Source organism: Drosophila takahashii, chromosome 3R (assembly GCF_030179915.1).
Source record: "Drosophila takahashii strain IR98-3 E-12201 chromosome 3R, DtakHiC1v2, whole genome shotgun sequence".
Lineage (NCBI taxonomy): Eukaryota > Metazoa > Arthropoda > Insecta > Diptera > Drosophilidae > Drosophila > Drosophila takahashii.
This window is the reverse complement of record NC_091681.1, coordinates 26,725,891-26,752,346: the sequence shown is the minus strand read 5'-3', so window position 1 is coordinate 26,752,346 and position 26,456 is coordinate 26,725,891. Positions and strand designations below refer to the sequence as shown.

At 44.9% G+C, this 26,456-nt stretch overlaps 8 protein-coding genes across 12 annotated transcripts; 5 read left to right on the top strand and 3 right to left on the bottom strand.

Annotated features, from left to right (window-relative positions):
- Leash (leash) lies at positions 1-12,274 on the bottom strand. The gene is made up of 3 exons (XM_017137510.3): positions 11,660-12,274; positions 1,701-3,101; positions 1-1,587 (listed from the first exon to the last, which is right to left on the bottom strand). The coding sequence occupies exons 1-3, from the start codon at positions 11,772-11,774 to the stop codon at positions 1,529-1,531; spliced, it is 1,575 nt and encodes a 524-aa protein (XP_016992999.2). The 5' UTR covers positions 11,775-12,274; the 3' UTR covers positions 1-1,528.
- LOC108054515 (tetratricopeptide repeat protein 14 homolog) lies at positions 3,698-8,476 on the top strand. Of its 2 annotated transcripts, XR_011418938.1 has the most exons (8): positions 3,698-4,256; positions 4,316-4,527; positions 4,585-4,796; positions 4,877-5,095; positions 5,196-5,662; positions 5,721-6,012; positions 6,224-7,564; positions 7,625-8,476. XR_011418938.1 is itself a non-coding variant. In XM_017137508.3 (7 exons), the coding sequence occupies exons 1-7, from the start codon at positions 3,989-3,991 to the stop codon at positions 7,296-7,298; spliced, it is 2,745 nt and encodes a 914-aa protein (XP_016992997.2). In that variant the 5' UTR covers positions 3,698-3,988; the 3' UTR covers positions 7,299-8,476. The 2 variants fall into 2 exon arrangements, 1 of the variants encoding a protein (XP_016992997.2); XM_017137508.3 differs by having other exon boundaries at positions 6,224-8,476.
- Ak3 (Adenylate kinase 3) lies at positions 8,024-10,264 on the top strand. Its single transcript, XM_017137511.3, has 2 exons — positions 8,024-8,584; positions 9,258-10,264. The coding sequence occupies exon 2, from the start codon at positions 9,290-9,292 to the stop codon at positions 9,938-9,940; it is 651 nt and encodes a 216-aa protein (XP_016993000.1). The 5' UTR covers positions 8,024-8,584; positions 9,258-9,289; the 3' UTR covers positions 9,941-10,264.
- A 348-nt stretch (positions 12,275-12,622) lies between the features above and the next one.
- On the top strand, positions 12,623-15,538 carry LOC108054537 (arrestin domain-containing protein 3). Its single transcript, XM_017137539.3, has 4 exons — positions 12,623-12,983; positions 13,805-14,172; positions 14,230-14,764; positions 14,829-15,538. Exons 1-4 carry the CDS (start codon positions 12,869-12,871, stop codon positions 15,236-15,238), a joined length of 1,428 nt encoding a protein of 475 aa, XP_016993028.2. The 5' UTR covers positions 12,623-12,868; the 3' UTR covers positions 15,239-15,538.
- A 163-nt stretch (positions 15,539-15,701) lies between these two features.
- On the top strand, positions 15,702-18,412 carry Tpc1 (Thiamine pyrophosphate carrier protein 1). Of its 3 annotated transcripts, none has more exons than XM_044394237.2 (3): positions 15,702-16,004; positions 16,089-16,337; positions 16,886-18,412. In XM_044394237.2, the coding sequence occupies exon 3, from the start codon at positions 16,990-16,992 to the stop codon at positions 17,986-17,988; it is 999 nt and encodes a 332-aa protein (XP_044250172.2). In that variant the 5' UTR covers positions 15,702-16,004; positions 16,089-16,337; positions 16,886-16,989; the 3' UTR covers positions 17,989-18,412. The 3 variants fall into 3 exon arrangements, with proteins under 3 accessions (XP_044250172.2, XP_070073383.1, XP_044250173.2); XM_070217282.1 differs by having other exon boundaries at positions 16,048-16,337; XM_044394238.2 differs by having other exon boundaries at positions 15,703-16,004; positions 16,092-16,337.
- A 261-nt stretch (positions 18,413-18,673) lies between these two features.
- Positions 18,674-21,436, top strand: LOC108054529 (uncharacterized). 2 transcript variants are annotated; one of them, XM_070217279.1, is made up of 3 exons: positions 18,674-19,681; positions 20,255-20,995; positions 21,051-21,436. In XM_070217279.1, the coding sequence occupies exon 1, from the start codon at positions 18,812-18,814 to the stop codon at positions 19,667-19,669; it is 858 nt and encodes a 285-aa protein (XP_070073380.1). In that variant the 5' UTR covers positions 18,674-18,811; the 3' UTR covers positions 19,670-19,681; positions 20,255-20,995; positions 21,051-21,436. The 2 variants fall into 2 exon arrangements, with proteins under 2 accessions (XP_070073380.1, XP_044250166.1); XM_044394231.2 differs by having other exon boundaries at positions 20,210-20,995.
- Positions 20,200-22,227, bottom strand: Sodh2 (Sorbitol dehydrogenase 2). Its single transcript, XM_070217278.1, has 6 exons — positions 22,072-22,227; positions 21,970-22,003; positions 21,048-21,517; positions 20,757-20,975; positions 20,583-20,704; positions 20,200-20,519 (listed from the first exon to the last, which is right to left on the bottom strand). Exons 1-6 carry the CDS (start codon positions 22,123-22,125, stop codon positions 20,336-20,338), a joined length of 1,083 nt encoding a protein of 360 aa, XP_070073379.1. The 5' UTR covers positions 22,126-22,227; the 3' UTR covers positions 20,200-20,335.
- Positions 22,228-22,887: 660 nt separating this feature from the next.
- On the bottom strand, positions 22,888-26,020 carry LOC108054536 (uncharacterized). The gene is made up of 2 exons (XM_017137537.3): positions 25,416-26,020; positions 22,888-25,075 (listed from the first exon to the last, which is right to left on the bottom strand). Exons 1-2 carry the CDS (start codon positions 25,560-25,562, stop codon positions 23,939-23,941), a joined length of 1,284 nt encoding a protein of 427 aa, XP_016993026.2. The 5' UTR covers positions 25,563-26,020; the 3' UTR covers positions 22,888-23,938.
- Positions 26,021-26,456: the final 436 nt, after the last annotated feature.

The following is a 26,456-nucleotide window of genomic DNA, read 5'->3' as shown; positions in this document are numbered from 1 at the left end:
TTTGGTTTTGTAATTATATTAACATTTTATTAAGTTTTTCGTTCATGTAAATCATATTGAAATTTAGTCCACATGCACTAAATTCAAGAAAAACAAAAAATTGGTATCCAAAAATAGTGATTTGTAAAGCACCCTAACGAAATCGTTTGATCGTACATAATATACATTCGTGCGCTTAAAACTAAAAGTTTTACATTGCTTCCGAACGATGAGTTATCGGTAATATGTGTATAAAAATTGTTTATCGATATATTTGTTTTGGATAACGATAACCATTCGATTTGTTCATCATACAGAGGCACTAAAGCTTATTGATTCAATGATTCTTTCGTCTTCAAAGAACCAAACTATCCTTCAACATATTCGATTTGTGCTTAAGTACTTAAATGCTAAACATATAATGCAGTGGGAGAAATAAATAGTAATGTTAGACCTGTTTTGGTATAGAATTTCATTGAGACACTAGATCTATAGACCATTTTCATCAGATTCTTTGGAGATGTGGACGTATATAAATAAGAGATGTCAGATAAATAGGCGGGGCAGGAAATATGTTTCGAGTTATCGTGTGGTGAGATAAATACTCATGAGTCTTTGAGTAATTCGCAAGATACAATTCTTAGAAATGCGCAAGATTTGGAAGTCTGGGTAAAATACATTTGATAATCGAGCTTAACCGAAAACAGACTTGGTAACATTAAATTCTTGTGATTGTAGAAAATAAGTTATTAAGAAAAAATTTGTTTTTACCTAAATAATTGTTTATGCAATTTCATATATTCATTTTCAACTAATTTAGAATTTGTTCGGATATAATTTGTATACATAGTTAAATTGCTTTTTTGCCTAAATTCCAAATAAATTTCGCCTGCTATTCTATCTACTTCGCTTCAACAAGCTAACTATTTCATAGACCTTCATTTTCTGGCTAAGGATACAATTATGTGGTTATAAGCTCAAATTCTAATTTAAGTGGACAAGGCAAATAAAGTTGATCTGTTTATTGTCAGATATATAAATATTATTGTAATTTGTGCAACGTTTACTAAATAGAATCCGAATTGTTTGTGATGAAATAAACAATAAAAATATTTTATTGACTTTAGAAAAAAATAAACAGTTCTAAAAAAAAAATGTCTACTAGTTTTTAACCATTTTAATATTTTAATTTGTCGAAAAAAATAGTAAGCAATTAATATCAGAATGAGAATGTTCTACCAAGTTTATGAAACCATTTGCCTTATCCAAACCTAACTTAAAAATTCAGTGCATAAAAAGGTGTAAATGAAAATGTTCATTAGAATATAACTTTTAGATTAAAGATTATATCCGAATCGAACTAATTTATGTAGTCACACTGTGCGCTTGATTTGTGCACAAATTGCATAGGTTTGTGTTCGAAGCGTAGGCGGTCTAAGATATATTCGATATTAAGATACTCTATAAGACTATAAAGTAAACCTGAAGCTCTATGTCTAGGCAAAGCTTGGACGTAACTGGGTGGCTGCTCAGGACTGTCTATCACTCCTTACTTGGGAGTTCCGGGAGGGGCGTTGGCCAAGCCAAAGAGCTCTTCATAGGAAGGTGCTGAAAAATGTACATTTTATATGCCTATTAATTTCAGGAAGATATTAACAAAACCCCAAGCTTCAAAATGATAAATTTTGTTGTATATAAAAATATATATCTTTGCTACTTACGCAGCTCATGGGCTCCCGGCGCCTGGCGCGGCTGAAGGAACGAGGCCGAGGCCGAGGTGGATGGCAGTTGGCTGTAGCCCGGTGCTCCTCCACCTCCTGCTCCATTGGCCGAGGGTGGAGCGGCGGAGGCCAATCCAGTTGGCGGTGGTGTCAGGGCAAGGAGCGAGTACTGTGGCGACTCCGGCAGCGGATAGGCGGGCAGGTGGGGTGGCGGATATGACTGCACCATCAACGGACTCGACGAGTAGGGCATGTAGGGCACGTTGGAGCTGCGCAAGCTGGCCCTGGCCGAGGGACTGCCGTACTGAGAAGACTGAGAGCCCGAAGTGTAGGACAGTTCCATGCCACCGGCTCCACCGCCGCCGCCCACAGCGGGACTCAGAGTGGCCGCCGAGGAGTCCGAGGTGATCGAGTTGATGGAGCTGCACTCGCTGAACTGCGAGGAGTGCGAGGGCGAGCCAATGGAGGAGTCCAGCGAGGGGTAGACCGGCAGGGCGGGCTCGAAGGGATTGCCGGAGCCCGCATCCGGACCGGGTGGCCCGTCATTTGGCCGCGGTGGCGGCGGCGGACGCAGCGAACTCAGCCTATTCGACGTATCCTGCGAATACACCTTGAAGGGAAGATTTAGGATCAAATTCTTGAAGAATCCCCGCAGCACAGCCTCCACACGCAGCTCGTAGACGATCGTGATTACGCCGCTCATCTGCTCATCCGTGGGCTGAGCTCCTTCGGGCAACAGAAGCTCGTGGGCAAAGCTGCGCTCGGTCTTCTTTTGCACCGAACCCGTCTCCTTGGTGGCCACCGCGATGCACTCCACCTTCTGCACCCGCAGCGGCACATGGCTGTAGTAGGTGACGTACTGCAGCACACTGAAGCGCAGCTTCTCCACGGCGGTCGTGCTGTTGTTGATCACAGTGGCGCAAATCCTCAGCGGTTCGCCTCGCACCGCAAAGTCCTCGGGCAGAAGGGCCAGCAAGGTGATGGGCCGTGTGCCAAACAAACTGATCGTCTTGGTCACCTGCTTTTCCAGCGAACTGGGAATTGTGCGCTGCGATGGCTGCAGCGGCATGTTCTTCACCACGGTAAATGGAATCGTGTGCCGCTCATCGAAGGTCCACGGCCGCTGGATGAGCACGCGCATCTTGTACTTGATGCCGCCATAGCTGCCCTTGAAGCTCGACGGGAGTTGGCGACCCAGCGCCACCTCGAAGATGAACGTGTGCTCGCCGGGCGAGAGTTCCAGGCCGCGCGGCTCGAAGTCCGGCAGCGGAGTTTCGCTGTGCTCGTACACCTCCTTGCTCGTGTAGAACAGGCTGCGGGAGTACTCGTTGTTGTTCGAGTTCTTGCGCAGGATCTCCATCCACTTGCACTTGCCTTTGCCGGTGACCTGCACCTTGATCGCTGAAATTAAAGGAAATTCAGACATGAATCAAGGTGAAAATAAAGAAAGGACTACACAGAGAAAATTATCAAAAGTTTTAGGTGCAAAATAAGGGGTAAAACATTTTAAAAAGTAAAACGTTTTATACAAATTTATTTTACTTTGCATTTTTAAAACGTTTTCATTTTTATTTTTAAAACATTTTTATATGAAAACGGCACCTAAAAAGTTGCATAATTTTCTCTGTGTAAGGGATAGTGGAGATAAAAGTTACTGGTTGTTTAAAAAGTTATATAGTTTTGTTCAGAAAAGTAGCTAAGTATTTTGTCATTATCATTTCACCCAAACTTGATTAAAAAATATGCTAAATTCTTATATATTTCGATTTCTAATACATTTTCAAATATATTAAGTTTTCAAATTGTCGAAAACCGTTAAAATCGTATTTCCGTTAGCAGAGTTAACCACCCGCGTTGCCAACTGTTTTACTTAGCTAGTGCACACACCATAGCAGGGCTGCCATCTTTTTAAAAATAATCGATTACTCGATTATGCTCTAAGCATCGTCATGTGGCAAGGCCAAAATTCAATTTTTTATCGATGTATTGCCATTTTACACATTTTTCACATCGCTAGCAGCAGCCCAATACGAAATTACTTTTTTTCCAGCGGCTAATTCATGTGAAAATACAATTAATTGTGTAGAAATTAAGTTTAATCACAAGGTCCAACTACACTACTCGATTTAAGTGTGTGAATAGCGGGCTTGGAGCTAAATTCAACGCAGACCGGCGGCGATATTTTCACGCCCGACTAAATCAAGTGTGGGCTTTTCTCCGCCCGTCCCCTTTGCCCTTTTTGAAGCGGGGTCACAACTTCAAATGGTTTAAGAAGGAAAGCCACAAAGATGAACTTCGAGTACATTGGCCATGCCCTGGGCTACCATGGACAGCCGCTGCAGAAGATCTGGGACGACGAGCGGGGCGTGGACGATCTGCGGTTGATGGGCCTCACCCAGGTGAACTATGGGGTCTACCAGGAGCGCCAGAAGTTTTTCACCTTCCAGGAGCGGGCCAAGCGGCTCAAGATGCACCAGTTTCTGGCGCGGAAGGCCACCGATCTGTACGATCGCACGCTGGCTGCGAATGTTATGGAGGATTCGCTGTTGTCCCAAGGTGGGTTTTTATAATCTTTGATTTTAGATGGTAATAAATCTATGGAATACCATCTATAGGCAACTCCTATATGGCCCAAATGCCGCCCTACGAGTTCTTTCTCAATGTCAAGGACAAACGCAAGGGGTGGGCCCACCGCCTGGGTGCCCTAAAGCAGGGCGACATCATCTACACCCAGGTGACGAGGCTCCTCAATGGCAACCGACTCATGGTAAAGCCACTCTGCACTGCCGAACCCAAGCACACTTACCTGGCCGACATGCCCATTAAGGTAAAATACTTGATTCCTTGGTATTCAAACCCCATCCTAACCCCTATATCTTTATAGGCCATGATCCTGCAGGACTACTGGGGTCCCCTGCCCCTGGACAAGTTGGGCAATCCGCGTAGCTTTGCCCCCAACGATATTTTGCGCTGCGAGATTAACAACATATCCGCGGATACCGAGCGTCTCACTCTGAACATGATTGGCATGTTCAACCAACCGCCGGAATTGAAGTTTGGTCTCTGCGACCTCAACGAGTTGCCCAAGTATTATCGGTAAAAGCAAAGGGAGTTTAATCTTTCAATAGATTTTAATGAGTCACAAAAACCCTGCTAAAACAACGCCTTTTCTGCAGTAAAATCCACAACCTAGAGCATCCCTCTGCCACGCACTACGAGGACGATTTAAACGCCGCCTTGGAGTTTGAAAATCCCAACTACGATTTGCTCTTCCAGATGAACGGCCTGCAGCCCAACGAGAATCTCTCGCTAATGGGCCATTTGAGGGCGGGATTCCCGGAGGCGGAGAACGCCGCGGAGCTGCGCCAGAAGCAGGCCTCCCAGTGGGCCTTCCGGTAAGTTTAGCTTGTGACTTGAGTTTCGAGAGTGTATGTCATTCCATCCATTCGCACACCCTTTCGCATCCGACACCTTCATTGATTGGCCGCCGTTCAGCTCCGTGGCTGATGGCATCGAGCACTTTAAGAACGGCCAGCAGGTCGAGGCCTTTCAGTGCCTAAACAAGGCTCTGAACATTGATCCGCGCAATGTTGAGGGTCTGGTGGCACGCGGTGCCCTCTACGCGAACCGCGGCAGCTTCCTAAAGGGGCTGCAGGACTTTGAAAAGGCCCTGCACCTGAACAAGTACCACGTGAACGCGCGCAAGTACATGGGCGAAACGCTAGTGGCTCTGGGTCGTAGCTATGAGGAGGAGAACCGCCTACCCGAGGCGGTCAAGGCCTACAGCGACTGCCTGAATCTGCTGCCGCAGCACGAGGAGGCGCGCCAGTCCCTGGACGCACTGCAGCGGAGTGGAGACGGTAAGCATAGAATAAACAACGAGTTGATCAACCTGACCGGTGGCGCCTCCTCGGACGAGTCGACCTCATCGAGTGCCAGTGAAAGTGAAAACGAAGAACAGGGTGAGTACATCTAGGGTTGAGTTTATCTAAGCAACCAATAACCTATTCCAAATTTTAGCTGGAAAGGCCAAGACCAACATCAGTCAGCCCTTCTATGCACAGGGATCGCTTCAACCGCCGGGGGCGGAGAAGTTGGCCGTCATCGATGCCCAAAAGGCCAACGAGTTCAGGCTGGACGACGACGAGACCATGTCGAGTGTAAGGAAGCTTCTGCGCGAGGCTAGCAAGCACAAGAAGGCCAAGAAGAAGGGCAAGAAGAAAAAGGACAAGAAGGAGAGGAGGCGCTCGAGGACCAAGTCGGAGGATCCCATGGAGTTGCTCAAGAAGATCGACTTCCAGGAGGCCTTCAGGTGAGTTTTGCAGCAAAAGATGCTCCTTGCACAATAAATATACATTCTCTTGAGATCTCCCTGCCTAACAACCCATTGTGATAGACAAGACAAGTATGTAACCAAGTGGTATGTGCATTTCAAATGAAGCTTTATATTTCACTTGCGGTGCAGATACAGTTGAATATCTATAGAAAACGGATTTATTACCTCAGCTTTGTGTTGCTTTTAGGCTGATGAGCAGCGCCAGCAATGAGACGGAACTGAAGGCAAAGATCCGGAGCTACCTAAAGGAAGGAGGAGACTCACCGCCTCCCCCACCGCCGATGAAAAAGACAACAGCTGCTGCTGCGGCGCCAGCTAAAAGATCCAACTTTGACACCATGGGACCCAGTACATCGCGACACGCTGCCGCTGTCATTGGTTTCGGAGGCGACCATCCGCCGCCGGCGCCCAAGTATCAGGAGCAAAAGAAGCCACCGGAGCCGGCGCCCAAGCTCTCTTTTCAGATCAAGAAGCGACCGCTGCAGATGGACAAGCTGGGAATGCTGCGCCTGGCGGCGCCAGCGGAACCGCTACGCAGGAGCAGCAGCTCGCGCAGCCGGAGTAGGAGTCGCTCGCGTAGCCGCTCGCATTATCGTCGACGCGGCAGGAGTTCGCATTCGCGTTCGCGTCAGAGGAGCCGGCGTCGCGACTCGCGTTCCGACTCCAGATCCAGGTCGAGAAGCAGGTCGAGATCACGGCGCCGTCGCAGCTATTCGCGTTCTCGCAGCCCTTCGCCACGACGCTATGGCAATCGCTTTGTGGTCGGCCGCTATCGGAACCGCCGAGAACGCCGCTCGCGATCCTTTCACCGCCGGAGGACTCCGTCGCCTTTTGTGCCAAGGCGCTCGCCCTCGCGTCGGACTCCTTCGCCCTTTGTGCCACGTCGCACGCCATCGCCATCGGACCGCTTTCGACGCTCGCGGAGCCGCTCCCGCAGTCGCTCGCGTTCTCGCAGCATCAGTCCGTATCGCCCGTCACGCTACCCGCCCAGGGGTAGGGGCCGTGGTCGCGGCATCGTGAATCGGGGAAGGTTCTCCTGGTACAATCATGATACACGCAGCGTTTCGCGCGCCGTGGAGCCGCCAAACGGCAAGGATGACAAGATTACCACGGCAGCTCCGCCAGAGAAAGATGCAGGTGCAGGTGAAAAACCAGTGACCAATGCCGAACCCACCGTCGAGCAGGTGGATGAAATGATCAAGGAGGCCCAGAAGGAGCGCAAGCAGATCCTCATCGAGGCCACCAAGGAGGTCAAGGACTAGAGTCCTCGATGCTCGCACACGTACTACGAGTGTTAAGTTTCCTCTTAGCTGATAACGAACATTTCATTTTGATATGCAAACTTGTAAAACGCTCCCTGGCGAAAAGTTCTCTGATCACTAAATAAAGAAGCTTACAAAGCTAGATTCGGCATGACTTGCGTGCAAAAATCAAGTTCGGTGTTATATTTGTACATTTATCCAAAAAAAAATTCCTTACGGTTTTTGTTTTAGTGAAGATGAATTTTTTAGGTAAAACGTTCTCATCGGTAAGTTATAAATGAGTCAACACTATTTCAAATAATCTGAAAGTTTGCTCTTTTGTCAAGATGATTGACTCAATATAGAAGATTTAAAAAATACATATACCCAGGAGATCCCTAAAAAAAATATATATATATTTGGAACAAATATTTTAAAATTTTAAGATTTTTTAAGATGTCCAGAAAAAAAACAAGTATTAAGTAAGTATGATGACTTTCTTTACTGCTAATCCTTCAAAGCTTTAGTCGTAAAACATTTTCGAGAAACTCTGAATATTTTAAATACAAAATAATTTTCTATTACATTTTCTCAGTTTTGTTCTTTTTTACTTATTTTTTTGCAAAACATAATTTAATTTTAACAATATTTTATTCCAAAAACTATCACTAATGTATGGGAATCAAAAACCTTTGCAAAATATATCACTTTATTGTTATCAGCTAAACCTAACAAGGTAAAATTAGTTTCGTAATTTTTTTATTTCAGATATTATACATTTTGCATATGAAGGAATCTAAATTAAAGTCCAAACTGCAGTTATTCCCAATGGGCGCCCAGTGAGAGAGAGTGAGAAAGAGCGAGGGCCCCAAAAGCAGAGAGCGGATTGCCCGGCGAGCGAGAGAGACAGCGTGTCTATCCCCCACCACCCCCCTTATCAACCATTGACACTGCACTTTTGCGCGAGAGAGCAAAGGAGTAAAAAAGAGAGGGCGAACAACCGGCTGTTAGTTTGGGGCCGTGAGCGAAGGAAAGAGAGAGAGAGAGAAAGGGAAGCCTGGAAGCTAAACAACAAGAGGCAAACCAAACACACACGAAAGATAACGACTTGTTTCATTTGATATTCGCCAGCCGGCAGCAGCGGAACAAAAAAAAAAGTAGGAAAACACAAATCGGACGCCGCAGCTGCGGACACCAAATTAGAATACTAACGGCGACAAGTTATCGCACAATTAGTACGCGGGCGAGAATTGCTACCGAGATACGTCGGCGGACACCCGAAAATTTCCCAAAAACCAAAGTGCCGTGTAAGTGCGAAAGGAGGTGATTCTACGAGCTGCTAATTTACATAACAACAAACATAAGCCAGTAAAAGTGCAGGGCCAAAGTGAAGTGCAGAAATGCAGAATTGCAGAAAAACCACAAACTACACAACACGCGCGACATTGAACCTATTCTATAATTTTCCGTGCGGACTTTGGACGATAAGCGGGTGACAACAACAATATCTGGTTATACGAAGACAAAGAACATAAGGCTGAAAAGCCACGCTTGTTTGCTGTTGTTGTTGTCTTGCCGCTCTCGGTCGTGAGTGCGCTACACTTGTTGCCATGCGGCATATTGATTTACGGTTTCATCAGCTGACAAGTGCTATATCTTTTATTGCAGTGTGCTCTCACACATTTCGAATGGAATCTTTCGTTCGATTCCGTGATTAGTCATAAAATACATTAGCCAAATAGCGAAAACTATAACCTTCATCACCTTTGTATCAAACAATTGTAGCGTGCTTGATAATCTAATCGCGCCATAAAGATAGTCGATTGTGGTCAACAGCATGATTTGGTTTGGACCTATTTTTGGTGCGAGGCGTGATTATCAGTTATTCACCCTACATAATTGTAATATTTTTTTCCAGAACTTTTTAAAATTTAATTTTAAACTTGTCTGTTTAGTAACTCTGTATTTTCTATCTTGCAGCTCAAAAGAGGTAGTGGAAATAGAGCTTAAACATGTATACAAAAATCTTTCGCGCTGTGATAATCGGAGCCCCCGGCTCGGGAAAGGGAACCATTTCGGAGCTGATTTGCAAGAACCATGGATGCGTCCACATCTCTACGGGTGACATTCTACGCCAGAACATCTTGAAGAACACGGAGCTGGGCAGAAAGGCCAAGCAATTTATCGCTGACGGTAAGCTGGTGCCGGATTCGATCGTGACCAAGACTATGTTGGCCCGGATAACCGAGGTGGGCAACAGGTCGTACATCCTGGACGGATTCCCGCGCAACATCGCTCAGGCTGAGGCGCTGGAAGCCCGCGAGCAGATCGATGCCGTGATCACGCTGGACATTCCACACGATGTGATCATCGATCGGGTCAAGCACCGCTGGATTCATGCACCCTCCGGCAGGGTGTACAACATAGGATTTCAAGATCCCAAAGTGCCTGGCAGAGACGATGTTACGGGAGAGCCGCTGACGCAGCGCGAGGACGACAAACCACATGTGGTGGCCAGGCGGCTGGAGCTCTACGATGAACTAATGAGTCCAGTGATAGCCTGGTACGCCAAGAAGGGCTTGGTTGCCACTTTTAAGGGTCAAAAGACCAAGGAGATCTGGCCACGGATGGAGCTCTTCCTCAGGGACCGTATGAACGCGTAATGGGACCACCCGGACTTTCATCCATTGTGCACAAACTAACGATAAACTGCTGTGTTCAATTAAGTGCATAAACATATTTAGATATATATAATTGAGTACGTATGTAATATGTATGTTTGTGAGCCGGGTCGGAGATATGTAATTAATGTAATTGCGAAGCCTTACGATGTGCCAGCTGTCGTCATGTATTCCTTATTGCCTCACAACGCATTCCCCTCATGAAAATGTCTTGCAGCTCCCCCTTTTTGTTTAAGCATATTTTTGTACTTGTAGTCTGTGCTCTGATAATAAATCGCGTTTGTTATATTTGCGCTGATAACGTAACGACCGACTTTGACTTTGGGGCAGTTAACGGACAGCCTTCCATCTATTCTTAGCCCTCAGTCCACAAAACACTTGGTCCGACGCGCGAAGTCAACATTTATGGCTTCACCTGATGTCACCCAAATGCCCTCCGTTTTATCGCGTAGCGCATTAAAACCCGAAAGATGCGGGATAGTGTGGCGCTCCCATTTACTCCCGGCTCTCACGCACACATGCAGCGGACCAGCTGCTGAAAAGTTCTCACGCACACCTGCACAGTAGCAAATCACAACAGAGAGGCGCTTGAACTACAGTGCAGGGTCGCGCAATTGGGCCAGGTTTCAATGTTTTTTTAATTTCGTGAAGCTTTTTAAAGGAAATTAAAAAAAATGTTTTTTTTTGTAAGCCCAAGATGTTTTCTTTCTCATTTTATCGCGTTCTCCATGTTTTTTTAATCTTCAAATTAGGGAAACAACTGTTTACAAAAATCTTGTAACTTTTGCAAATATATTTAATGTTATGTAGAATACTAAAAATTTAAAATATTTTTAAAACATCTTTAAATAATAATGATTTCTTTTCTGACCTCCACTGTGCTGAGAGCGCTCTCTCACCTTTCTTACTCTCTTAGACCTGACTTTGCGCTTGGCCCCATATTACGGCAATTTCGGCACGCCATCAGAGTGCGCCACTCCTCGCACACAACCCCCACCCTCTTGCCCTCCCGCTCGCACCCGTGCGTTGCGTTTGGCTTGGCATTTCCTGAAACAAATGCCAGTGCTCAAGAAGAACGAAGAGCAAATTCAATTGCAATGGCAATTGTACAGGCGGCTATTGAATGCTTATCGATGAATGAAAGGCGAGTGCAGAAGGCAATTGGAGGAATTTGCGAGCAAGAATCTCGGCATTACGGGAAAGGGGTGGGGAGGAGGGGTAGCCCCATAAAATGGCCGCTGTGCTTTGTTAACTGATGGAGTTCTTTGTTTATGCGAATGGGGCCGCAACGAAAGTCCAGCTGGCCATTGGGCAAACAATGGGTTAAAAACCGCTGACAAAACAGAAAAAAATTGTTTTGATTAAATTTGATTAGTAATGTTAGAATGTACTGAACACTGCATTTGTTTACATTAAATGGTTAACAATCCAAATATCACCTTTCCCTTGATCATAAAATTGATAATCTTCTATTACAAATTAGCCATTTAAAAAAGAAATTCGGGAATCCTTAGCAGGATCCAAAATCATTCGTATTTAGATTCTAAACTTTTCTTTGATTAAATTAATTTTCAATAGTTTTGTCACATATTATTTTCTTTCTGTGCCTGCGATGGCGGCTACCTGAGTCACGGATGATGCAAGCCGGGCTTTGAGATGGCGCTTCCAGGAAAAGTAAAGCTATGCACGACTGGCACTTACCGCGTATTTTGGTGCGCTTGCTTAGGTTCATCCAGATCTCCCCTCGAATTATGTCGCCCGCAAAGTAAACCCGATCCGCGCTGTCCAGCGTGATTCGCAACCGCTCGCTCTCCATTCTGCTGCCGCCGCTGCTGATGACTCCTCCAAGCACTTATCCAAAAATAATTTCGTCATCAAAATGCCGCCACATAGGAACGTTGATGCACTGCACCGCCGACCGCGCACCACCCTAAAATATATGCAGAATAGTAGCACCGCCACACGCACTCGACCACAACCACAGCGATTCACGATTTACGATTTACTTTTACTACACACACCGCGCGGGGAGTGGGAGCTTTTTCGCGCTGACTTTGGCCAATTCTTCGGCAATCTCGATATCTATCAATTTGCAATGACCCACAAGTGTTTGTCGCACACCCCGGGCTAATTTAATTCGATTGCTGCCGACCGCGGGCGGGTTGAATAATTATATTTCTTATAAATTTACGAGATCCCGAGAGTTACGCTTTTGTTGTAGTTGCAGCTCTCTTTCGATAACCCGGAGAGCGACGGTCCGATAGCGAATCAGCTGTTGCGCGGTGCTGCCACCTGACGGGTGGCCAGCCAAAGCGGTTATTTTGCAGAATTTTGAAATTATTAGGTGGTTGGCTTCATAAAAATATATTCTTTAAATATAAACTGCGAAGTGTTATAACAAGTCAGTTTTCGTGCTGAAAAGATACTGTGAATTTCTGTTATTACATCCGTAAGTTTATTAGTTTTATTTTCAGCACTTTATGTTTGAAAAAAAAATCTTTCTGGTATAATAAAAAAAAAAAGAAAAGAAGTTTTTCAACATTTTAATACTTACAATATATATTAAAAAATACTTTATAAAAAATCGCCTAATTTTTCGTTTTAGTTGCCACACTAATTCACAAACGCTCGACATCAAAACTTCATATAATTTTCCGTGTGCTTCTCCGTTTTGCCTCCACCTCTTTCCTCTCAAATACCCCCACACACGGAAAAATGCTTCCAAGTTCGCCGGTGGCTTTTGAGAAATCAGTATTAAGCCAGAGCTGCTCGCGTTCGGTGCTCGCGAGGTAAATTGCCTCTGACCCCGAACCCCCGGCCACCAGCCACTCCCAACAACTATCAATAAAACAAACAAACAAAGGAACTTGATATCCTGACACCGTCGCCAAGGAGCCAATTCTGGAGAAGATGAGCAGCAAGGTGACCTTTGCCTTCGACAGCAATCCCTTGGGGGTCTATCAAGCCGGTCAGCTCATTTCCGGGACCGCAGAACTGGTTACGGAGCGTCCAAAAACCATTCGATGTAAGTGAAAGACATGCGGAAGAATACGCAGTATTCTCATAGACTCGAAACCATGACGTCATGGCCCTCCATCCCCCATTCAAATTCAGATTCCCATACCATTCCCATCCACTTTCGTTGCGTAGTCGCGTCGTCATTAATATTGTTGGTGTATTGTTGTCCGAAGCTTTTGTTATTGTTGCCGGTAGATCTGTTTGGAAGATATATGTGTGTATATATTGTAGATTTTATATACAACACACATGTGGTCGGTTGGCTGGCTTCGGATATCTGATAGCGGCAGAAAAACTAGTTTTGTTTTGAAATTGCGTCTACGGTTTATATTATTAGACATTTGATTCAGTTTACTGGTCAGCACATTCGAGCCGATACCTTTGAATTTACAGAGAATTGGGCTAATAGATGTCGAAATGGATATATAAAAATCCCATTAGCAAGAAAAGTTTATTTGGTTAAATATCATAAATAACACCGTTAAATATCCATTACAATACAAACATTAACTTTGCAGAGCTGAAACCAATAAAAAATACAATACCTACAAAAAGTATTACTTTTAAAGGGTATAAAATAGTCGAACCTTATCAGAAGTTAGCGGTGAACTTAATTAGGTAGCATTCTGTTTTTTGTTATGCTTATGATTAAATTATTCTCGGAATTATTGTTAGTCAATTAACAAAATGCTTTTGTGAAGCCATTTTCCGATACAATACTACATCCGAAAAAACACAAAAGGCCCAAAGGTCAAATACAATTAAACTAAATGCATAATTGAATTACACGCCCGGCAGTAGAGTACAGATAAATTAAACCAATTGCAGCGATATATATAACCATAAATGGATACGGCGAGACGAGATGGCAGGAGAGTGAGGATCGGGTGGGCGAGGATGGGAAGACGACCAAGTCACTGGTGACCCACACCACCACCGAGGTGTACTATAGCACTGACCAGCCGGTTTACGGGCAGGCGGGCGGATCCCAGCTGGAACTGCCCACCGGCAAGTACGTCTTCCCCTTCCGGACGACCATTCCACCCAATGCACCCACTTCGTTCAATGGGGAACATGGTCAGATCAAGCATGAGGTCACCCTGACCATTGATCGCGCCGTGCGTTACAATAATACCTTTAAACAGTGCTTCTCTGTGATCCTGCCACACGATCTGAACAAGCGGCAGGAGTATAAGGTAGATAATTAAAATCCTTCGAAGATCAAAATTCTAACAAAGTAATTTTTCTCCTAGGAACCCTTAAAACGCCTGGAATCGAAAAGCTTCTGGTGGGGTTCCATTTTCGGTGCCCATAAGCCCATGATCATGGACGTGAGCACTTCGTATTCAGCCTATGTGCCCGGTCAGAAGATCCACTTTCATCTCGTGCTGGACAACCAGTCGGATGTGCAATGTATGGACGTGAAGGTGCGCCTGATCAAGAACGTTTCGTATCGGGCCAATTCTTCGGGGACAAAGGAGCAGCTCAAGGTCACCGAATCTCGGGTGGCGGACAAACATTGCGGTGAGGTGCTGAAGCACAACAAGGCCAAGTTCGATGAGTTTCTGGTGGTGCCGCCGACCACTCCATCGACCCAAAGCGAAAAGGATCCCATTCGAGTTAGCTATACACTGCGATTTATTGCCAAGACTTTCAAGCTTCATGGGGGTGGAGACTTGGTTATGGACTTTCCACTAACCATTGGCACTGTGCCGCTTTTGGGAAGTGCAGATGACAAGGGACCCGAGCAGGCGGAAAAGTCACCGTCTAGTGGAACCTCTCATCCAGGTGGGTTTAACCCTCAGTTGAAGATAGTGTAGAATATTATTAAAGGAGTATTTCCCCCGTTTAGGTTCTCCCAACTTCCAGGAAGACGTTAGTGAAGAGCAATTTGAGTCCAACACCTTTAAGCCAAGATATCCCGTCTATCCCTTTGATGGCAAGCCGGGAACTAATGGTTCATCTAATGGAGCAGCCAATTTCCCCAGTCTTTATCCCAAGGCGGACGATGCTGTGCCAGCAGCTCCTGTTAAATTTACCCCAAATCCAGTGCCTGCTGCTAGTGTTAAATTCACCCCGAATCCAGTGATTCCAGTGTCTCCAGCCGCGCAAAAATCGCCACCATATCCAACTAATACTCCTGCTGCTGCTGCTCCTTCTGGCGGCAATTTCGAGGTGCTTGGATTCAGCATACCACCTGATTATAAGCCCACGCCCAGTGCTCCTGCAGATGCTCCCACAGGTGGCATTGGGTGGAAATAGGGACCACTGCTTAACCACTTTGTATTCTAATTTTTAAGCCATTTTTAAATAAACACGAAAGCGCGCCCAAGTGGCAACGCTAGGCTCGTGACAGCTATCGATATAAAGCTGTCTTGAAAATAGCCAAATTTGGCTTTTTTTAAGGATCTATTAATTATTTTGATAAATTTATAAAGAAAATCATTTATTTAAAAACATAAAGCCATTTGAGCATAATAATAGTGATCTGGTGCCAGGGATTATGTATTTTATTCTTAAAACATTTACATTAAAAAATAAAGAGTTGTGATTATCTGAAAATGTTTTTTAAATCTCTTGGTAAAATTGAGGGGAATTACCTTTTTTTTGTAACTTCCAGTTTGTAGCTAGCTATCTGCTATTTTATAACTATTATCGTTAGCTACTTCCGATAGGTCCCCGACGATAGTTGGCTTCTCTACTGGGAAAGCTCATCTCCAGCGGCTCGAACAGCTGACTGCGTGCACTTGGCGACGTAACTTGGTTTGTTTTGTTGTTGTTGTTCCGGATTGGAGCAGAGCGGCTTGGCTTTGGTTTAGGTTTTTGGGAAAACCAGTTTTGTGGAAGTGGAAGCGGCCAACTTGAGCTTGGGCAGCAACTGCAACGGCATCGGCATCTCGGCGGCGATATTTCAAAGCTGGCGAAAAGAAAGTTTTGACGCAATCCACGGGCCGCTGCCTGTAATGAAGAAGCGTCGCCGCCGCAGTAACTGCTGCACTCTGCCCGCGAACGGACGCATCTGCTCCAGGTGAGGATCATCGTTTCTGACAATCAGCATCCCCAATCTCAAGCGCATTCCCCCGCCTGCCTTTGTTCCTCTTTATCTGGCCAGCAGCATCGGAATTTCGGAACTGGACAACAACGGTCGGCGAACAACAACGAGGCGCCGAACAACAAAAGCGGGAAAAAGTGAAATCGCTGATAAACCCGAATACCCCCAGACCATTGTCAATCAATGAATGGCCGCCTGAACCTGGAGTCTATCTTGGCAGCTCCGCGAATTGGCGCGCACTTGGGCATAGCTGAGATAATAGTGAAGTAATCGCAACGACATCCCCACGCTCCGCTGAGCATGACACTTGTAAGTGCCCCATCCTCCAAACTCACTCCTACTATTTCCTAATTCCTGTCTACGCATTTTTACACATCAATTTTGGCTATCGAGTTGATGAGTGTGTAAACAATTCGGAGTTTGCGCCCGGCCGCACCTCTAAAACGTTTTGAATGAAAGCTACAGGCGGTGTTCACTAAGTGCGATTTTCTAAAAGTCTTTATTCCAAGAAGTATATTTTATATTATATTAATATCTTCAATCTATCTCATTAATAACCAAGATAAATGTCTTTAAAAAGCACACGATCTAGGTGCTTATAAGATTGAAAGTCCCAGTCGAGGAATTCCTAATTTTTTCACACCCATGTTTTAACTTTAAAAATAGACAACCCATTAATTCCAAGTTTAACATACATCTCATAAATAACTAATCAATTGGCCTGACTTTAACCTCCCCCTATCAACAAAGTTTATTTTAAAGTTTTTGAGACTCAAAGACCAAGTTAACGGTTGCAGCTATTGAATTCCGACTGTAATAACGTTGTCTCCGCCTGTCTGGTTTTCTTTATTTTACAGAAATGCCATTGAAGAGTTGGTAGTAGCAATAAAAGTGAAATCCGCACGAGCAGACATACGCACACGAAAAGCGAAACCAAAGCAGCAGCACCGCAGCAGCAGACATGGCGGTGACCACAGGCTCTACGAGTGAGGCAACCACAACTACAGCTCCCGTTCCGCGACGAAAGCACAGCACGCGGGAGCAGCTCCATCAAATGCTGGCCGGCGGACTGTCGGCGGCCATCACCCGGTCCACCTGCCAACCGCTGGACGTGCTCAAGATCCGATTCCAGCTGCAGGTGGAGCCGCTGGGCAAAAGCCGCGCGAGGGAGGGCGCAGGAGCGCTCACCTCCAAGTACACATCCATCGGACAGGCGGTGAAGACAATCTACCGGGAGGAGGGACTGCTGGCCTTCTGGAAGGGACACAATCCCGCCCAGGTGCTGAGCATCATGTACGGCATTTGCCAGTTCTGGACGTACGAGCAGCTGAGCCTGAGGGCCAAACAGACGAGCTACCTGGCGGATCATCAGCATCTGTCGAACTTCTTGTGTGGCGCCGCGGCCGGAGGAGCAGCAGTGATCATATCCACGCCACTGGACGTCATCCGCACCCGGCTGATTGCCCAGGACACCAGCAAGGGATACAGGAACGCCACGAGAGCGGTGTCGGCGATTGTTCGGCACGAGGGCCCGAGGGGTATGTACCGCGGCCTGTCCTCCGCCCTGCTGCAGATAACCCCGCTGATGGGCACCAATTTCATGGCCTACCGCCTGTTCAGCGACTGGGCCTGCGCCTTCCTGGAGGTCAGCGATCGCAGCCAGCTGCCCACGTGGACGCTGCTCGGGCTGGGCGCCTCCTCGGGCATGCTCTCCAAGACGATCGTGTACCCCTTCGATCTGATCAAGAAGCGGCTGCAAATCCAGGGCTTCGAGTCGAACCGCCAGACCTTCGGACAGACGCTGCAGTGCCACGGAGTCTGGGACTGTGTGCGGCTGACCGTGCGCCAGGAGGGCGTTCGGGGCTTGTACAAGGGCGTGGCCCCCACGCTCCTCAAGTCAAGCATGACGACGGCCCTGTACTTTTGCATTTACGATAAGCTCAAGCAGGTGCGCTTCTAGGTCGGACTTGGAGTCGGGGTTAATGGTAATGGCGGTTCAAAAATCCATTGTCTGTGCTCCCAAACAGAATCTACACCGTATTTTCTATTTTTATATCTATTTACCGCACCGCGTAAATAATATTAAGACTTAGGCTAACTGTTGATTAGTTTTCGGTTATGCGTACGGGGTTCTGTTTATCTTCGGCCAATCGACTTGGTCAGCGCTTTATATATTATCGCGCCAGTTAAGTTATATAAATATGTATTGTATATGTTAGTTGGTAGTTTATTATCCCAGCAAAGGCGTCACTCAAACCTATATTTATGATTATCTTTTGCTAAATTTGCAAATGTAACTGGGCTGGCAGTCCCATTTGTTGTTTAATTATTTTTATTAAATCTAAATATTCAGGGAATTAAATAAAACTTGACTACATCACAAAGTTCAAAAGGTTTTTTTAATTAGTTAATAGGATAATATTAATCTGATTTAATATAAGAAAAAATTCAAAAACGGAAGTCGCTGCCAAAACGACTTGATATAAAAATCTAAACAAAAAAACAATAATTCGTAAAATCGTGATTTTTAAGAATTGGAACAATAGCGACCTTAAAACACCACTTTTTTTCTTCTACTACTTTTAAAGTTAAGTTTTCCTATTATAATTAATTAAAAAATGTTAAGGCAACAAATGTTAAATTCCAAACGTAAACAATGTTAAGTAAAGCTCACTTCTTTGAGCTTTTCCGTTGTGAAATTTACCGGGCAGTCATCAGTGTATAAAAAGAATTGTGCCTTTCGGAAAAAACAAGATAGTTACCAGATATCAAGCGTTGAAAAAATGGTTCTGGTGAGGAAAGTTTTGACCGACAATAACTCCATTCAATGGCTGTTATGGATGGAGAGGAGTAGTGAATCCCCGCCGGAGAGGTTTGCTTTCGATGGGCCACAGGTGGTGGCGTTTCACTTTCTTAACAACCGACACGGCGACAATCTGGGCAAATGGATAAAGCTGCTCGATGAGGTGGCAGAGGAGTACGCCGGTCGGATTTTGTTCGGCCTGCGGGACATTTCCAATATAGCAGAGTTCAATTCGAACCTAAATCCCGACGACTTTGGCACCTACCGGAAGGGATTGCCTCCGCGGATCTACGGCAAGGATTGCGAGGGCCGAGTCTACGATATGCACAAGCTGGTCAGCGCCAAGTACCTGAGGGAGTTCTGCGACCAGCTGCTGGAGGATCAGCTCTTCCGCGCCGTCGTTCTGGGCCCCACTCCCTCACAGGATTCCCCGCCGAGGAACTACTTTGAACTGCGGGAAGAGAGCAGCAGCGACATGCTGGTGATGCTCTATGACCCGGCCTGCTACTACTGGCCCTTCCAGAAGAGGAAGCTGCGCAAACTGGTGCGTCTCCTGGCCAGCGAGGACCTCCCAATTATGATCGTGGACAAGGCCAGCAACTATCTGGGCGTGGGCTTCACCCGCTGGCTGGAGATGGTCAACTGCCATGGCTCCACCATCTTTTCCTCGCCACGTCGCGATGGCTGGGACATCAAGGTGTCGGTTCGACATGAGAGCACACGTGGCTATCTGCGATACATTGCCCGGAATAGGCAACCCGAACTGATAGACTTCGATGCCGAGGGAGAGCAGAGAGCTCCGGAGGAGTCCCTGGAGTACATCCGATATTTGTTTTAGATCTCAACGATGGTGAGTGGCCATTTAAAAAATAAAATTATGGATTTTAAAGCCAAATTATTCTACGTTTCTATTGAAATATTTACACACACAAAAAGCATGTTCCCGTAAAATCGATATGGCCATGTAAATTTCAGATCATGCAAAACCCATATCGTTTTTACATGAAATACTCTTTTTGAGCAGTTCAAATTTATCTAGATAGTAGCTTTATATCAAATTAAAATTGATCTTAAATAATGTAAAATCGATCTACGTTTTAAATCTTATTTTTTTTGGGGGTGTACTTACTCTCAACTTACTTCTAAAATTAGAACAAGTCGATAACGCAGAATAAATAAAATTAAAGGCAAATCATTCTCGTTTCTAATGAAATATTTACACACAAAAAAGCACGTAAAATCGACCATGTAAATTTTATAACATGCAAAACCCATATCGTTTTTACATAAAATACTCTTTTCCACCAGGTCAAATTAACCTGGCCACATACCAAATTAAAATTGATCTTAAATAATGTAAAATCGATCTACGCTTCAGATTTTTTTTTCGGTGTACTTACTTTTAACTTACTTCTAAAAATAGAACAAGTCGATAACGCAGAAAGCTAGAAAATATTCCAAGACACCCAAAATATTCCAAATGTTTAAAGATAAGAGTGTATATTTAGAATTTGACTGGGTTGTTGGCGTCCCTCGGCTGGACATGGATCATGACCTTGATAGCGCCGCCTGTACCGCGGCGGGAGGTCTCGAACGCCTGAGCCGTATCCGAGATGTCGAAGTGGTGCGTCACTAGACGCTTCACGTTCACCTTGCCCGAGGCCACCAAAGCCAAAGCGGCGGCATAGCTGTGAATTGGGAGTAGTACTCAGCAGTGGTTCTGACCCCAGAGTCCCCCACAGATAACTTACTCGTTGCAGTAGCGGAAAACGCCACGGATGTCAATCTCACGGGCCAAGGCGTTGATCAGCGGCAGCTTGACCTCCGGAGCTCCCATGCCCACGACCACCACCACTCCGCCGGAGCGAGTGGCCTGAAAGGAAAGGTGTTACCTCCTGTTAAACCAGAGATTATGATCCACCTACGAAAATGGCCAGGCGGGCACTGCTCTCCGCTCCACAGCAATCGATGGCCTTGTCCGGAACCTCGCTCATCGTCTGGTGAACCACCTTCACGGTCTCCTCGGCGGACTGATCCCGCTGCAGCAGCAGGGTGTGCGTGGCGCCCAGCTCCTTGGCCACATCCAAACGCTGCTGCACCAAGTCGGTGATGAGGATCTCTGAAGCGCCCATGGCTTGTGCAGCCTAAATAGGATGTAAAGTGGGTAAGTGGGTTAAGTATTCTTATCCAGATAACATATTCATTTCTTTTCTTACCAGTAAAGTGACCAAACCAATTGGACCGGCGCCCAGGATGAGCACCTTGGAGCCCAGACCCACTCCTGCTCGACGGCAAGCGTGGACTCCTACGGACAGGGGTTCCAGCAGCGCTCCCTCCTCCATGCTGACGTGATCAGGCAGCTTGAAGCAAAAGTCGGCGGCATGTTTGTAGTACCTCGTCAGGTTGCCATCGTAGGGCGGCGTGGCGCAGAAGACCATTCCCGGGCACAGGTTGTACTGGCCCTGCTTGCAGTGGTCGCAGTAGCGACAGGGAACTCCCGGCTCGATGGCCACCCGGTCGCCCACCTTCAGGGTGGTCACCTTCTTGCCCAGCTTGGCCACCACTCCAGCGGCTTCGTGGCCAATGATCATCGGCTTGGTCAGCACAAAGTCCCCGATGCGACCGTGGGCCAGATAGTGTACGTCCGATCCACAGATGCCGACACTATCCATCGCCAGCAGAACCTCTGAGGAATTAAGAAGGTATTTTAGAATTACCGTGCTCTATCAAAAATATTATAAATAAGCTACGATTATACAAATATCGTATCATATATCATAAAGTAGCAAATTAAAATCTTAGTTGTAAATCAAGAGTATGAAATATAGTCCAATATTACCCAATCCACTAAATTTATCAATATTTATGATAAATTTGTTATTTTATTCTATCAGAAAAATGTATTAAATAGACCATAAATTGGGTATAAGTATTTATTAGTTGTTGTTATGATCCCCTTGTCACTTGCTATCAGAAGATATCTTTTTTTGATAACCAATAAATAAATAATATTTTTTGTACTGCAGATTTCTTTAACTGCAACTATAACGATTAAAAATAACAAAATATATTTTTTTTTTTTTTTTAAGTTTGTTTTTGAAACAATAAAACTATTTGTTAAGTGTAGGAATCGCTTACCATCATCGGCGATTTCCGGAATGGGGCGTTGCTCCTGCAGGAAGTAAATTAGTAATAGTAGTCGGCAAACAAATGCCTAATTTAGTTCCGGTTTTCACTCACCAGTCGCAGGTCCTCGATTCCGTGGAGAACCGCTGTTAAATTATCTGTAGCCATGATTTTTCTGTTCACCACTTTACGTCCGTTCGCTCAGAAAGCCGATTTAGAACTGAATTCAGTATCCGATCCGTTTGATATGCTGCGCTGGCAAGTCAGTTTTTTACACACATACAGAAGGTATATATTTAAATTTGCCTATTTATGCGTGTGTTTGTTTGCTCGACCGGAATACAGTTATAATCGGTTATATAGACAGTGATCTGTGAAAGTTAATAACGGTTATTATTTCACTTCATTTCTCGCTTAAGATATCTGCCAGAATATCGTAATTTATATCACTAGTGAGGTAGTTTATTGTAGTAATTATCAAGACAGACGAGCCCCTTTTAGTTCCTTTTATTTGCTCTCGCCTGTAATTTGTTGCTGCTCTCTCACTTACTTCATAAAACCCGAGAACAGCTGTTTTGTATTTACCCCCGGACTGTTGTTTACATATTTTGTGTGGGCGTCTCGCCGGCAAAAGTAAAAGTATAGAAAAAGCTCCCTCTCTCCCTCTACATACACTCAAAAAATGGTATACCACTTAAAAAATAGATAAAGATTTTGTAGTTTAAAAAAATTGAGCTTTGGGGCTATTTCTCGCGGTCTTATACATTTTTGATAATTTGATTTTTAAATTTAGAATGAAAAAAAACCAAATTTCGTTAATATGTAATAAAGAAGTTTATAAATTTCTTATATTTTATAAATAATTCCATTCTTTTGAGTGTACGCATACATGTGCCCAAAGCCGTTACGTTATCGCTTGATTTATAAGTTGGCGCTGCTCGTAGTTAATTGAAAAAGAAATATGTACATTTGCATACCTATGCAAATAAAATAATAAGTAGCAATTCGCATCGAAGAACGCAATAAGACTATCAGGTTTGTTTGTGTTTGCTATATAGTTTTATTGGCTTTATTTCTCTGGCTAATATATTCATTTCAATAAGTGTTTGATATTCGGGTTCTTAACATATAGAATTTCTATTTTAAAAACGTTTGCTTATATAAGTATGTATATATGTATATGTATGTGTGGCTTTGCTGCGGTTTTTATTGACGTAGAAATAAAAAATGTTTGCTTAAAACTAAGAAAAAGTTTCCATCACGTCAACTGCGCATTTAAGTTGGCTGCTTTTTTTGGTTGTAGTTCACTTTGAAGATAAATGCATAATCTGTAAATGCTATAAGTTTCATATACGGTTTCAAAATTTGGCGTTGAGTTAGAAAGGAAAGCAAAGTTTCAAGTTGCAGGCTAGTGCCCAAACTACAACAGTTAACTATTTAATTTATAACCCTGCAAAATGTCATCAAATGTTATTATAGTGGATGAATTGGAGTTTATAAAGTGGATAATATGGTCAAGTCAGAGATAGCAAATCAATATAGTAAAGGTTTTTTCAGATTGCAAGATTAGTTTGGATTGGTTTGGTAAAGGGGGTTTCCCCTAAAGCAGAAAAAATATACAACAATTATTGAGCAATTTTCTTTTCAAACATTTGCAAGGTTATATTAGTTTCGGAACTCCGAGAAGACTTCCTTGTGTATTTAGACGCTGTGCGAGTGTTAGATCTCTAGTAACTTATTGCTAGGCTCTCTAGGGCTTGGATTATGTCGTGTCTCCGATATCTATATAGTGTATTTCCGTTCTCTAAAGCTGCAATTGCAGACATACGATTATGTCAATGTGAAAGGAACAAATTTGGCCAAAGGAAACTTAATGTGACGATCTTACTCTTGCCTGTCGATTACGAATGCAAATGTAATTACGTTCTTTTTATATATCACACTTATGGTCGAAACGAAATGGGGGCCAGTCGTCCCCAGCCTACATGGAGAGTTCCTGGCGCGGTTTGTTGATGTGCAGCCGCTGGGGATCCTGCGGCGCCACACAAATGTCGGTAAGGATAACCACCTCGTAGGGACTGCAGTCGGGCATCCTCAGGAATCCGCACAGCCAGCCGTAGAATCCCTTCTCGATGTCCGTGATGTCGTTCACCCAGCTGCTGTACTGCAGACTCAGCTGCCTCAGTCCCGAGTAGAGACCCAATCCGAAGGTGCACAGGACGATGGCCAAAGGATAGGCCACGAAGAGCAGCGGCGTCACCAGGATCTTGTGCAGGTACGTCCGCTCCTCGCAGTAATAGTTGAACATATTGTACCAGGTGAGGGTGCCAATGTAGAAGGAGTACACCGCCGAGATGACGGTCACGAACGGCAGGCAGAGGAGCGAGATGAGCAGGATGTGGAGGCCGGTGCCACAGCTGCAGGTGCAGCACAGATTGCCGCCCTTCTGCGAATCGCTGGCCATCGCATGGGCATTCAGCTGCTCCAGCTCCTCCCGGCTGATGTTGATCTGCAGGTCCACCGACTGGCCCTTCTTGCGGCCCCTCTTGATGGTGCCCGTCATGGTCAGGTAGTTGCCGCCGCCTCCATCCTTGCGCGCCTGATAGCCGCGCTCCAGACTCTGGTCATAGTTGTTCAGCACACTCGTCTCCCCGGACTCCAGATCCTCGTAGTTGGCTATCTCCGGCGAGGAGCGCTGATTGCGACCCTGGCCACCGGGCAGATCGGACGTCCGGATGTTGACCCGCTTCTTGGAGGACGACCGGTTGCTCAGGCAATCCTGCGACTTGCTCAACTTGGCATCCAGACTGCTCTCCGAATAGCAGCAGCTGCTGGGCGTCACCGTGCTGCTCTCGTGACGCTGCGACGTGGACTTGGTGCCCTGCGATATGGACTCGAAGTTCTGCAGCTCGTTGAGATTGCTATTGGAACGTCCCGACTTCTGGCTGTGCTGCGTGGAACTGGCCGAGTGGGTACTGGCCAGAGTGTCGTGGGTACTGGGAACTCCCAGTTCTCCGGGCAGCTGTGGTAGCGGTTGCTTGTTTTTGATAATCAATTTGGACTTGCGGAGCTCCTCCTCGAGTCCCGGATTCGACGGCGACAATTTTGGGCGATTTTGCTAAGGGTAAAAACGTGGAAAAAGGTATTATTAATATTAGAAATACCCTCCAAAATCAACAGTGAACGGATCCTTGTGTCTCAGTAGATTTTATATAGTTATTATAAGTATTTATTTATTACATTCAAGCTTAGAAAATGGCATATTATTAAATTTCTTCCAATTTAACCTAAAGAATTCGCGTCTTTCAATTTTATGATTGAATGCAGTATGACCCTTACAAAATATGGTCAATCGATTAAGTTAACTTGGTCGATTCAAATCTCGAAAATTAACAAAATTCATTTCCATAAATCGCACTGTTGATTCCTTTGGGGTACAATATGGATCCACTTCTCACCTGCACACTGACGATGTGGTCCACATAGTTCTGCTTCTTGGCCTCCGACTTGGTTTGTTGACGTTTCCGGGGCGGAATGAAAACAGGGCGTTCCTTGCTGCCCGTGCTGGTATCGACGCCCAAGCCGCTTGAGCCCTTGCCCACCATTTTCCGGTTTTTCTACAAACTCTTGGCGCAAACAACTACATCACATGCCCCTAAAAACGACTAATTTTTTCGTCCTCCGTGACGTTACTTAACGCCCAGTAATGCAAAAAATGCACTTCCGGCCTTTGTCGCTTCGCGGCTGTGTTGTTATTGATTTTTCCTGCCTGGCTGGCACGTCCTTGTGCCGATTTTGCGTTCACTGGTGCTTTTTGGGGGCTACTGTTGTTGCATTTTGGGTTGGGCGGCAATGTTTACAAAAACTTGGCGCCTGCGCGGTTGCAAGTTTATCTTAAAAGTGCAGTTGTTTCGGTCGCGGCCACGGATAATTTTGAAAAAGAGGCCTAATAATTTAATAAATGCTCTTTTTTTCAATTAATACATTTATTTCTTTGGGTCGTAAGATCTTTATATTTTTGGATCCTATAACGGTTTTTGCGAATAACAGTCTTTTTTCACCCGAAACAGCTGACTTGTACAAAGCGAAGTTGGCTGCGCTTGAGTGTGACCATGGTGACCATGGTATGACCAATAAAGTTCAAATTTCTCCTGAGAGCGGTAAACTTTTAAATTTATTTTAAGAATTTATTTATTTATTGTATACTGTTACCGAAAGTTTAAACTTGGGGAACAGGAAAAGAATCGCCCATAGTTGCAATGACTTTCGGCCGTATTTCATAATTTAATTTTTTAAATATCATCAATATGTATAAGGCAAGTTTTATTAAAATTCTTAAAAATAAATTATACATATTTTTAAAATTTAAAAATAATAATAATTTTGTTACAATTTTCTCTGATTAATCTGATCCTCTAAAATTTAAAGATCCTTCAAATAAGTCAATTTATTCTAAATACACGATTAAGATATATTGCCGCATAAACGTTATATATTGT